General features: G+C 38.2%; 1 protein-coding gene across 1 annotated transcript in view; it reads right to left on the reverse strand.

The window, feature by feature from the left end:
- The window catches only part of LOC103669158 (alpha-2-macroglobulin-like), a 41,469-nt gene that overhangs the window by 15,388 nt on the left and 12,258 nt on the right, over nt 1-13,823 (reverse strand). Inside the window, exons 11-22 of the mRNA XM_008697489.2 lie at nt 11,944-12,105; nt 10,017-10,244; nt 9,710-9,773; nt 8,006-8,148; nt 7,251-7,400; nt 5,119-5,286; nt 4,559-4,667; nt 3,086-3,206; nt 2,162-2,390; nt 1,325-1,445; nt 843-964; nt 411-462 (exon numbers count right to left, since the gene is read on the reverse strand). Of these exons, the coding sequence (XP_008695711.1) occupies nt 411-462; nt 843-964; nt 1,325-1,445; nt 2,162-2,390; nt 3,086-3,206; nt 4,559-4,667; nt 5,119-5,286; nt 7,251-7,400; nt 8,006-8,148; nt 9,710-9,773; nt 10,017-10,244; nt 11,944-12,105 (1,669 nt within the window). The remainder of the gene's footprint in view (nt 1-410; nt 463-842; nt 965-1,324; nt 1,446-2,161; nt 2,391-3,085; nt 3,207-4,558; nt 4,668-5,118; nt 5,287-7,250; nt 7,401-8,005; nt 8,149-9,709; nt 9,774-10,016; nt 10,245-11,943; nt 12,106-13,823) is intronic.

Genomic DNA, 13,823 nt, shown 5'->3' on the forward strand with positions numbered 1-13,823 from the left:
CATGGTCCCATTATCGAATGCTGTTGGCTATGCAAAATTCAATGTGGCGGTGGCTTGAATTCAGCTAACCATATGTTGTATTACTAAATATTCAAGGGGACATTCCCTTTAGCAATATTTATTTGATTCTACTCACTTTCTATGTAACCACGTCATACACTGGTCAGAAAGACAATTGGGTGTTTGTACAGGTGCTATAATAGATAAAAATTCAGAAAGCATGGGCTAGGGATAGTCTCCTCATAAAATTACATGGCTTCTCTAAGAACCAGGTGCCTCATTTATCAAATGGGTTGATGGTTCTTTGGGTCTTACCTCGTAGGGAAGTGTAGGAATAAGATGTAAGATTCTTTGAACTTGTTACAGAAACTTTAGTCAATGCTATTCTAATTATGATGAATGACTCTTACCCGACGGACAGAGCAGGGAATTGAACGTTACTTCCTTCTCTAGTCCTTCAGGCTGTAGGTGGAAAGAAAGAAAAGGTGAAGGTGAGAATGGACATGCATGTCGATAGTGGAACCACAAATTTCTTGATAGTGAGGAGAAGAATTGGAGCTGACTTCCAAATGTATTACATAAACGAATCTCTAAGTATAAGCACTATGAAGGAGACAGGTTGATAGATGAGAAAGTGAGGAAAAATTATGTAAATATCAAGAGAGAAAGACAGAGACAGAGATAACAGAGAGATGGAGAAAGAGAAAGAGAGAGAGGAGAGAATATTGTGAAATATTCTGTGATTATGTATTATTTAGCCCTTCTCATCTAAAACTTGGGACCTTCAGCTCACCACTCTTTTTTGGCTCACAGTGACCTATTGAATGGGAGGGCTTACTTACCTCAACCAGCAGGGACTTAATGATGGTGTCTTTCTTTCCAAACTCAGGGACCACCGCCACCTCAGTCCCACAGGGCTCTTGAGACTCCAGTGCCTCTGCACTCACAGTGAAATTCACATTCCCTAAAAAAGCGCCAATACGGATGAGCACCATTTCCTTCTTTCTATGCTTCCAAACCTCAAGATTTATAAGTGTTCAATGCTTTGTAACTTCTTTTTGTTTTATAAAAACATAGGAGCAGGAATGGAAGCAGCATCAACTAGAGGCTAGTGATCCTGAGAATCCAAGGCAGAGATAGAGGGAGATAAGGGAAGTGGGGACAGTTTTCTAGACTTCCTAGAATAAAAGACAAAGGAAAAAATATCCTACCATGGCGGGGGGGGGGGTGGTCTTTGCCCGAGGGAAGTAGCACTAGATATAAGGATCCTGCTGATATGTACAATCCTTGAGTAGAGAATTGTCTCTAGGAGACTGTTCCTCACCTAATGCCTTTGGCGTTACTGCCCAGGACACGGTGTGCCGGCCATTCCCACAGATGCAGTGAGACTCTTGTTCCTTCTCCTGGACCAGGAATGCAGGATTCGGATCTAGCTGCACACCAACCTGAAACCACATGTGAGACAAAGAGACAGCTCAGAGGGAGAAGGGGACCAAAGGAGGAATGGTTTGAAATAAAGCATATTGGGGGATTGGTTAGATTTTAGGTTGCCTAATACTGAAGATGATCGAAATGCAGATCGACTACCTTACAGAGGATCTGACATCGAAATCTTTGTATTTTTGGGTAATCTGCTCTTTCATGGGGCGGGACAAGAGGTGAGGAAAAGTCAAGATGGCATGTTGCCCGTGGGAGCGCTTCTTTGGTCCGGGATCTCGACCATTCCTTCGGCTCTCCCAGCAGAGTATTCAAGATTTATAAATGGGTATTAAGATGCTCGCAAATAAATTTTAAAGTGAGGTTTAATCTAATTAATGCCATATGATGATATATGAAAGTTAAATATTTGGAATGCAGAAGTCGAAAACTTGGGGGATCTAAGACATGAGAATGAAGCGTACTGATTTTTGTTCACCGTGTCAGAAATCTTCATACTGTGAGAGCTTCTTAACCTTATGGGGTTGGGGTAAGAGTCAGAAGCTTTGCAGGTATATGGAGATATCAGCAACCATAGCTTCTACAACATATGAATACCTTTCAGAGCATTCCTTCTCGGGTGAACACATCTTGCACGCAAGAGTTTGTCAGTATTTCGAAGAATGCAATTTTTAATTTACGTGACTGTTTCACTTTGTGTTCAATTCAGGTAAGAGGTCTTTACCTGGATGCATTTGGGAAGGTAGTTGAGGACGGTGGCCTTGAGTGTGAAGGCCTCTCCGCGGATCACAGAGTAGGGCATTGTGAGCTCCACAAAGAAGGGCTGGAAGGCTCGGAGGGAGGCGGGAAGAGAGAGACCAAGTCCAGTGTCATTGGACAGGCAGAGGGCCCCTGCCTTCCACTCTGTGATGGTATCAGGGACTATTACTCCCACTTCAGCCACACCTGATGAGCTGGGGAGAATGGCAATATGAAGAACAGAAAGTAAGCAGTTAAATAAATCCTTTCTATCCTTTCTAGGAACAGAACCCCTATAAATAATTCTATTGTCATATCTTGAATGCACTCAGTAGAAATATCAATAAAGGAGAGTATAATCAAGACTCAAACTGGGAAAATATAAGAAGTCCTTTCCTTCCAATTCTGCTTTCAATTCTAGTCTATATCGGAATCTCCCATAGACACAGAATTATAGCATTATCTATTACAGATAATATCATTATGAACTAAATATGTAATCTGAGATTGCTCGTAGATTTTATTCTTTAAAATAGTGTTCCAATGAGGGCAGGCTTTTTTAAGTTTTAATTCTACTACTGGTGTGTAGTTGGCCTGACTGATTCTGCATTTAACTCAAGAATGTTGGCCAGTGAAGGATCTCTGACAGGTGTTAGTCTGTGCAGTGCCTGGTCATATTTCGTCCTTATTCCCATTTTCTGAAAGTCTTGGAATTAAATGTCCACAAAATTTCTTAGCTCGGAATATAATTAGAATAGTGAGACTCTCATAGCAGAAGTATTTATGTTAAACCTCTCCCGAAAATAGCAATGTGTCTAAAAGAAATACTTAGGTATTGAAAAATTAGCTAAAAATGGAAAATGTGAGGAGTCTATATTGTTGCTTTTTGTATATAAAGAAAGTTACTCACTCTACTGCCACCAAGTCCCAGATCCATGTCTCAGGGAAGTACTTTCGCACAGTCTCGGTGAGAGGCTCAGAAACATGGACCATCTTTGTAAGTTCATGGCCTCTTTGCAATTCAGATACGACTATGGTAGGTGAGGGGGAGAAAGAAATAATATAAAGATAAAGAGATGGTAAAACATGCTACAAAAAAAAATAGATGTAATAGAACCGGGAGAGGATGCTTGGGTGCTAAGCAAAAGCTCCTTTGAGGAGGTGATACTTTTGCTGAATCCTGGAGTCTTAGAATAAGTTCTAAGTGAGCTAGGGGAAGAGAATCACAAGCAGAGAGCAGAGACCTAGAGGCAGAAGGAGCTTAGGATGGCCTATGGAGCAGAAAAGGTGTCCTCTGTGGTTACTGTGCTTTGTCTCGAGGAGAGTGAGAGGACGTTGGGAGGAGGGTTGGGAGGAGGACAGGTGTCAGTTTCCATTTGGTGTGTTCCTCTGTGGGATCAAAGAAACATGGTACCCAGACATGATGACAATGGCTCTGGGAAAGTTTACAGGAGTGAGAGATCAAGGATAAAAAAGTTCTTTATTTTCACGTGTGCCAGAAGGTCAGTCAGGTTCTCTCACCCATTTACCTTCTGTTAATGCTATACTGGTAAATATTCAACAACCAGCTCTCTGAAAAAAATTTATGAACATATAGTCTTGTACATACATAAGTTTACTATAAATTCTACTGTAAAGGATGGTAGACTTCAATTCACAAGTAATAAACATATATAATAATATTTACTTAAATTCCACATAACCAGCTAATTTTCATTGAACGTTTTCCTTGATTTTTGACAAACTCTTTAGTTTGTACTCAACCTATATTCCACCATGATTTGACAATATCAGACTAGAAATAAATGCTTGGTTCCTCTCTGATTCACCAGTAAAGTAGTCCATTTCATTTACAAATGAATGTGACTTCGACATGAATATTGGCTGATAATTTGGATAAGTTAAAGTGCTTCCTTATCTAACTGGTGAGAAGGTAGTCCCACCTTGTGAACATTTCTGCTTCAGTTTATACCGATCCTCTGGAAATCACCTTTCCTTCTCAACCTCACACATTCACGCATCTCCGTTTACTAGAGGCAGATTCTTGATGAATGAATTTCCTGATTGCTCAATCAGAATTAATCCTTTCCTTTATTCTGCATATCTGTGCCTCTCTCTCTTTTTTTAAATGGAAGTATCCTTGACACACAACCTTACTGTACGTCTCGGACAACTCCTCACAGTCGGCCTTGTATTCTCTCCAGCATTGCACATGTGGGGGCTTGACACAATCAGAATCTGGGGATTTGTATTGCTATGTGATCTTGAGCGAGAACCTTAACATATCTGAATCACAAGGCCTTTTTTGTTAATTTTATCACATTTTATCTTTTAAAATATTCTTTGATTTGACTCAATATATTGAATTTTATTAGTTTTTTACCTGGAGAAGCGAATAGTCTTCGAGATGAGTACACTGCCTCGTGTTCAGGCTGTGAACATACTTTGGGTTTACGAATCTTTGTGTTGGTGAATACCTTTAAGCCCATATCCTGTGAAGGAGATTATTACCTAATCAGTACATAAATATTGTAAAATATACATAGGCACATACTTCATTGAATTTCACAAATAATCTGATTACTTAATACTAAACTTTTAATGTTCACATCTGTAGAAGGGTTATTGGTATGCTTACGGAGGTAATTTTAGTCTGTTAAAACTCTTTTAAGAGTAATATTTTATATATGAGAGTTTTATAAATAACACAAGGCAATGAATTTCAGGAAAAACTTAAAAAAATCCTGATTAATAGTCCAAAAAGTTCTAGCCCTGCCTCTGTTGCTATTGTCAGATCTGCTAATATTAGTGACCTTGGAGAAGTCATTTGACCTCTCTGTGTCCCATTACCCTCAATTATGATATAAAGGCATTAAAATAATTTTTCACATATAATATTTTGTAAATCTTTAGAATGGATCGTTTACAATATAAGGAATTTACCTGTAGGAAGCTATACATATCTTTTTCATTTGTATTTGATACAGGGGAATACATGACCCCATTGATATAGACATTATGGCGATTGATACAGTCTCTATCATCTTCCTCCTGACGATTCAAGCTCCCAGGGAAACCACTGAGGTCCTTCACTGGTAGCAGGTTATAAACCTGTACAAATGCAAAGGACAAAAGGACAAACTTATCTGTGGCTTATTCTTCTTAAGTGCGAAGAGAAAAGAAAAGAATAATCACCGTCAGTCTTTGAGCACCACTGTTGCTTCAGTAATTTATAGAGATGATTTTGAAGCTGTTTTTTTTTTTTTAACAGTTTTAGGTGGAAAAAAAAATTGAAACATTCCCATCTGAGTACTCAAAGACCACAAACATTTGTTGCACAATTCAAAGGCAAACACCAGACTCCATACTAGAATGGGATAAAACTTTATTGAGATAAATTGATGTCTGCTGTATTTGAGACATGGTATAAAACTTCAGGATGATAGAGCGAAATGATACTTTTGTCTCTCCTTGTGGGCAGCAACTGACTCTGTGTGTAACAAAGTTAATGAACCCATGTTCTAAACTGGCACACGAATAAATATAATCCTCTATATAGGACAGGATAGTATTTTCTTAGGTATTATTCATGGGAACAAAATGCTTCAGATCTTCACACAGTACATAAAATACTGGAAATGATGCTTTCAAATTCATTTGAAGGGGAAGAGTAAGACACTTGTAAAAATGCTGATAGTGCACTGTCTTATGTTCAAAGGAGTTTAAAACTGCTTGGCCAAGTAAGTCGTGTAATGAAATTAAATGCTTTCTCAAAGGTAGCTCCCTCTTATTATTCTCCATCTCTCTTCTCTGCTTTTTCTCCAAAGCATATCAATGTGTTATTGTCTATCTCATCTATAGAAACGTAAGTTCCATGAGAGGATGGCTTTTTGTCTTTTGAGTAGTTCACTACTAGATCCTGAGCATTTCAACAAACTGGGCACACCTAGAACACAGCAGACACTAAATAAACATGTGTTGAATGGATGGCTTATGCTACTGGGAGCAAAGCGTTTCATTAGTAAAATACTATCAAGGCTGGAGAGGATTAGGCTAGTGTCTTAACCCAGGTCTATTACTACCTGAAAGCTTCTGTTTTTTTATTAACGAATTAATAGGACATTCTGCCTTATCTATCCACCAGCATTGTTATAATTTAGAAAAACCCCTGAGAACTATAAAATTATTTTATATAAACATAAAACATTGTTATTTTTCCATGTATCCCCTTGTTCCCATGAAAATATACTTAATACTTCCTTTCGAAGAATTCTAATATTTTTGATTAGATTCCATTTGGAAGGACCAAAAAGTTGAATGTCTTTTCTTGTAACTTTCTTTTTTAGGGAGTAAAACATGACTTTCCCTTTGTAAAATTCTGACAGTAAAAAAAAAAACCAAAAAACAAACTTCGGTAAGAAGTTATTCCAATTGGCCTCATATTGAAATTTTGAAGATATAAGCAGACTACTATTAGCACATGTTGTTCCTCATTTTTCTACTCCAGCCATACCATTGTGATATTTCTTCTATTCACCCAACATTTTAAAGGGTTTCATTTATCAATGTCATTTATCATATAGTAACTCATTTTTCCAAATTTTTATTCATCAGAGACAATGTATATCTTCTTTCAGAAATTGTGTCCATCTTGGAACATACAGTGTTTGATATAATTCTTATAAAAACAGAAATTTGATATTTCAAATCAGTTTTAGTGCAGGTCAATGTACTACTTTTGTCAGACTTTTTTAAACATTGCAACTAGCTTGAAAACACCTGTTACTAGTTTCATAGAGCTCTGGGATTTCAGGGACTTAGAATGGTGCATGATTTTATTGATACAAACACACACACATATATATGTATTTAAAATTATGTAAATAAATATATATATATATGTGCGTGTTCAAATGTAATATATTTCATAACAAAAAAGTGTCCATGAAGGAGATCATAACTATGAGCTCTTAGATAAATACAATTTTAATAGATCTGATCTTACTCAGGCATTTCTCCTTACTCTGGGCCTCTTGTGTGGCCCTTCCTGACCCGCACGGCTGCCGGGAACTCACCGAGGCTGCGGACAGCTCTGCTTCGGGCTTCATGAGCAGCACACTTTGGTCCACGGCACGGAGGGCGCACAGGGACTGAGGAGAAGCTGAAACTCGCAGGTGGGCGTGGGAAGCCGGGAGACTTTGTGTTGGGCGGAAGCTCAAGTCCACCTGGGGAATTGGGGAGAATGGGCGAGAAAACAAATATTCTGATTTAACTGTGCTTTCACGAGCATTTCCTGAGTGTTCCTCACATTCAGTGCATGCCCACTTGGACGTGGTGGTGGTTGGCACCATGTATCTTGGGGCTTCTTGTCCCTTATACTTCGCTCTGATTTTCGAGAATCAGTTGAGCCATTATAATGATATCTAGTTATTCTTATAAGTTATTAAATTTGAAGTGCCATTTTTTAATCTTTGGCACATGGCAAGGTGTATATCAAATGCGGGTGGAATGCAAATGGTTCTAGATGCTCTTGGATTATTCTTTTGGCCTTTAGTAGCCTTAAAAACTTGCTTACATATTTTCCAACACTTCATCATAGAAGGGAGCAAGGTACTCTGAACTGTATCATATAGTAAGAGACAATGCATGAGAATTTTGAACTAGAGGTCAAATGGCATGGCTTCTTAGTATGACTCTGCCATTACCTTGCTGAAAATCTCTGGAAAATTCATTTAACCCCTTTGGCCCCAATGTTCACATGCAGAAAGTAATTGATAATAATAACAACTTTTAGTTTTAAATGTTGAAAATATCATGATAAAAACCCCACCTTGTTGGCTAGACAGTTTTCAACCTTGTATTTTGCAGAATCCCCAATCACTTCCCCATCAGGTAAAATGGCGTAGATGAGCATTCGAGCAACTGGAGCAATGTCTGACTCCACAGGGATGGACACGGAAAAATGGCCTTTCACTGGAGCACAGAGAGCATGAGGATGTGATTATGGCTTAGACAACTCCCAGGGCTGAAATGAAATTTTTCTGTTGCACAGAGCCATTTTTAGGAGCCTGGTCTGGTGAATGACTATTTCTATTAGTTGGTATAACAGAGATAAGAAAAAGTAGATGTAATAAATGAATGTTTACCCCTAAGAATTCTATTCTTCTAAGAACTCTAGGTCTAGAAAAAAACTTTACCGAAGGGTTCTCTTCTCTTGTAAATCATATAATGATTTCACATCAGCTTTCAGCTTTAGATCATCTCTGTTAAGTTCTGATGCTATCTGAGGGTATGGAGACATCCACTTGGCTACTATTTGATCTAGGCTTCACACTAGAGCAGAGACTAGAACCTGAAGTTGGGTGCTGTAATATAGTAAGAGTAGCACATTGTATTTATCCTTATATCGTCTTTAATTTCTGTGAACCAAATATTCTATTTTTTTTCTTAAGAGGAATACTGTTCTCCTTAGTAGTTCTTTTTTTTTTTTTTTTTTAAGATTTTATTTATTTATTCGACAGAGATAGAGACAGCCAGTGAGAGAGGGAACACAAGCAGGGGGAGCGGGAGAGGAGGAAGCAGGCTCATAGCGGAGGAGCCCGATGTGGGGCTCGATCCCAGAACGCCGGGATCACACCCTGAGCCGAAGGCAGACGCTTAACCGCTGTGCCACCCAGGCGCCCCCTTAGTAGTTCTTTTTTGATGCCTTTGTAGTAGCATTAAGCTTCTATAAGTCTACCATGGTGCTTTTTAAAAACAATTTAATTATTTTTCAGAGAGAGAACACCCGGCAGAGGGAGAAGCAGACTCCCCACTGAGCAGGGAGCCCGATGAGAGACTTGATCCCAGGACCCTGGGATCATGACCTGAGCTGAAGGCAGACGCTTAACCGGCTGAGCCACCCAGGCGCCCCTACAATGGTGCTTCTGTGTTGCTATGAAAATGCATCAAAAGAGTAGCTCGATGACAGTCTTCTTCTAAGTGGTCTTTTAAACCTCCTTAGAAGAGCAGAAAACTTCAGAGGTTTATATTGTTCCATATTTGTTCATGGCGAGAGTCCAATTCAATGATGGAAGTACCCAATTTAACTTTTTATAAATCAGAGCTATCTTCAGAAAGGAAATATTATATAAAGATAGAAATGACTCGGCAAAAGACCTAGTATACAGGAAGCATTCCACAATTTTACCTTCTCTCCATTTCCTAAAACAACTCTCAAACGCCATTTTGAGAAGAAGCTCCATGAATATTTACGGCTTGAAAATTTGGAATAAGCATAGATTCTAAAACAACCACCTCAACATTTTAAGTAATCTGAACAGAAGACGCTGAAGGGAAAGGAAAGAAATATTGGATAAAGGGCAAAATGGACGAACAAACAAATACCCATTCTTTCTTTCTCCTCTCACCTTCTCATTTATTGGAGTTAGATGGAAATCACTGCTGTTTATTTGAAACTATTTCTGGTATTTCTGCAGTGTAAGGCTGATTATGTCAGAGGGGGGGCGAAATGTGGAATTGTGGGAATACTCACTATCTCCCTGTTTCACAGGCAGCATGTGTGCCCCATTTAGGACAACGCCTCCCTTTGCCATTATCTGCAAAAAAGGAAAGGAAAAGGAATTTGATTTTCCTGACAGAAATCGTATACCCCATGTCCTGCCCTGCATGTGTTATGCTTTGAGCTCCAGCTGGCAATAACTAGCCCTAAGAGTAGTCAAACTTTCAACAGGAACACGGATAATAAGTCAAAATCATGATGTCTAAAGAATTTCATAATTCCTTGCCCCACAGAGGGCTTTTGTCTGTGGATGAGTCAATGAAGTGGCTTTTCTTCTCACCAGGTAATAGAACACGAGCTCGTTCAGCTCCTGCAGGACCCGTGCATTCAGAATATAATGTGCTTGGACCGTCTGGGTTTGTCCACAGGGCAGTTCCCGAGGCATAGGCTCCAGGTGGACAAAACTCTTGCTTAGGGAGAATACAAGATTAGCGGTGTGATGAGCTTCTTCGTGCTCTGCCAACAGCCACTGGTAGCCGTAACAGGGGTTGGAATCCTTGTGTTTGACCTAAGGAATTTAAAAAACAATATTACTTTCTAGATCATACGTCGTAGAGAAACAGTGTTCTTACAAAACCGCATTAGCTCACTGTCCTACTTTAACTAATACCTAGAAAGCTTTTGCTCTAGAGTAAAAAGTGAGAGTTTTTCTGGATTGCAGACCTTTCCACTGAGGAGGCTCCTTGGGCTGGTGTTTAAATTTCTGAAGAGCGTACGTAGAGGCATCTTTTGCTCTGTTTAATTTGCTCGACATTTTTGGGGTCACTTTACCTATACAGACAGAGAGCTGGAGCTACAGAACCTCATAGAGGAGACTAAATACTCTCCGGAAACTGAAGAACTACATTTCAGAAACCTGATTAGGACGGGTTTCAAATAGGTATTATGAATAAATGTGATATTGCAACCATAGGGGTCTGAGAACACTTTCTGTCCATGGCTTTGTTCCAAGAGTTGAGTTGGTGAATTAGCTGAAGTCCATCTTTTCTGGGCTATCTTAGGCTGATTATTTTTAATGCTTTTTGTGGTTCTGGACTCTTAAGGTCCACGGGCCCTACTTGGGTTGTAGTTTAACTTTTCTCCATGTAGAAGTTTTTCCTTATTCTTTTCAGGCTTCCTCTACCCTCATCCTCACCTCCCAAGTGGCGTGAATGAAACCTTGTGTCAACAAAACACTTTATTTATATTTTAATATATGTTCTAGCGATAATAGGTAAATGATTATCAAAAAGAGGGAGCATTTAAAAATAATATTTTTATTTTCAGGATGAGGACATTGCCTAGCACATAGAAAACATTCAAGTGTCAAAAGAAGACACTCCTTTTTTTTTTAAATATAATGTATTATTTATTTCAGGGAAAACACTTCTTGATTGAATAAATGAATGAATGCTTGATTTTTAATTATTAGGAAGTATGGGCTTTCATGCCATCTATTTAAAGTGGAATCAATAGGGGCGCCTGGGTGACACAGTGGTTAAGCATCTTCCTTCGGCTCAGGGTGTGATCCCGGCGTTATGGGATCGAGCCCCACATCAGGCTCCTCCGCTATGAGCCTGCTTCTTCCTCTCCCACTCCCCCTGCTTGTGTTCCCTCTCTCGCTGGCTGTCTCTATCTCTGTCGAATAAATAAATAAAATCTTTAAAAAAAAATAAAGTGGAATCAATAAAATACATTACTTATCCTATTTATCATCATTATTATGTAATATTTATTGTGTATCCATATATATGTAAATGTATATCTACATCTCTGCTGAGGAATAGAGGACTCTATGTTATACAAAGCAATTTATAGGGGTATAACAAAAGTCTGGAGAAAATTAGAATAGCAGGACAAAAATAAAGTAAGAACAATAATTTATAGAGTATAGATACTTGAAAATAAATGCTAGTGACGTTAAACTGAACTTTTACAATAATAATTTCAAGCTAAAGAGAGCTTACTAAGTGCTTTAATATGTATTATCATTTTTATAAGTAAATTTTTATTTATGTTTATTTCAAAATAACACAACTGCTTAAAAAAGGAAATTAAACATCATATTTAACCCACCACCCTGAAAACTGAAGGACTTTACATTTATTTATTTATTTTCCCTTTCCAGAGGACTAAATACAACTTGGAAATTTCATCACTTTTAGGTTAGGTTGCAACCTTATTTCCAAGGCTACTTCATGTCATTGGAAACTTCTCTTCAAACTTACCCTGACAGTGAGAGAGGTACCCGTAATGTCGGTGGTGTTGATAGAGAACTGAACCAGGCCATGCTCATCTGTGGTAGCATTGGAATTATAGTTAGCTTCATTTGCTGTGATGAAGACAAGTTCATCTGGCATGGGGACACCTTTCCCATCCAATAGTTGCACCTGAAGATTAGAATCTGTGGATCAGTTCTATGGTTATACCCAGTAGACACCAAACATTCATTTTATCACAAATATTTATTAGGTCCTGTATGTTGGACATGGCTCCGGACACTAAGGCTAAAGCAGTGAACAGAGTTCCTGCCATCATAGAAAAGAGATAGATATTAAATAAATGCATAAATGATATATATTTATTTAGTAGTAATCAGCCCTAAGACAAAAAATAAAGCATTGTGGGGGTGCATGGGTGGCTCAGTCGGTTAAACATCCGATTCTTGATTTTGGCTCAGGTTGATCTCAGGGTTGTGGGATTGAGCCGCACATTGGGCTCTGCACTGGGTGCGGAGCCTGCTTAGGATTCTCTTTCTCCATCTCTCTCTGCCCCCTCAATCCCCATAAAATAAAATAAAATAAAATAAAATAAAATAAAATAAAATAAAATAAAATAAAATAAAATAAAATAAAATAAAACAAAATAAAGCAGTGTGATAAAAAAGAACGATTTCTCAACATTTGCTGCAACATGGATGGCACTGGAGGAGATAATGCTAAGTGAAATAAGTCAAGCAGAGAAAGACAATTATCATATGGTTTCACTCATCTATGGAACATAAGAACTAGGAAGATTGGTAGGAGAAGAAAGGGATAAAGAAAGAGGGGGTAATCAGAAGGGGGAATGAAACATGAGAGACTATGGACTCTGAGAAACAAACTGAGGGCTTCAGAGGGGAGGGGGGTGGAGGAATGGGATAGGCTGGTGATGGGTAGTAAGGAGGGCACGTATTGCATGGTGCACTGGGTGTTACACGCAACTAATGAATCATGGAACTTTACATCAGAAACCAGGAATGTACTGTATGGTGACTAACATAATATAATAAAAAATATTATTATTAAAAATAACCAGGTAGTTCCTTTAATCATAAAAATGAACACTTAAAAAAAATAAAGCAGTGTGAAGGATACAGAATCACGGAGCTGATGATAGGGGTGAACTGAAAAAAGTATTCTGTGGATATTTTGGAAATGCCATGTACTATATAGAACTCTTGGAGAGTCACAATGCATAAGTGTTGGAGAGTAATGAAAATTTTTAAACCCTTAGCCAAATTTCATCAAGCCCCAAACACTTATTTTGTGGCCAACCCTTAACTTTCGATGCATTAGTGTTCTGAGGTATAATGACTGCACAAGTTACCAGCTGCTAATACATTAATTACCCTGTGTACTTTTCTAGTTGTTTTTTATACATCTGCTTCTCAATCTAGACTTTCAAACTTTTGGAAGGTAGGCAGATATTATGAGGTACTTCTTATGTGAAAAATGCAAAATTGATGAGAATCATACAGTATTACATAGGGGCCTAATATCAAATTACTGCTAATATTGAACTTAGTAGATGAGTAGTCCAATTCAGACTGCAAAAATGATGATTCTTTTTCAGTAGAAGCTACTTCTGGTAGAAGGAAGGACAATTGGAAGACTTGGGTCCATATTTGTAGTTGATTTATAAAATCTGAGTTTGCCAATGAAATATTGGCTGCACTTACAAAGACAAGGACAGGTACAAAATTCTGATTCTCTTTTGGTGAAAGAGTCTTACTACTAATGAGGTAGTTATTTAGCAGGAACGAAATATCAAAAAAGTATAATATACCTCTGAGAAATTAAAAATAAATGGACTATTCATTTTAGGAAGTGACTAAAGTTTCTCAAAT

Source organism: Ursus maritimus, unplaced genomic scaffold (genome assembly GCF_017311325.1).
Source record: "Ursus maritimus isolate PB19 unplaced genomic scaffold, ASM1731132v1 scaffold_26, whole genome shotgun sequence".
NCBI classification, from domain to species: Eukaryota; Metazoa; Chordata; class Mammalia; order Carnivora; family Ursidae; genus Ursus; species Ursus maritimus.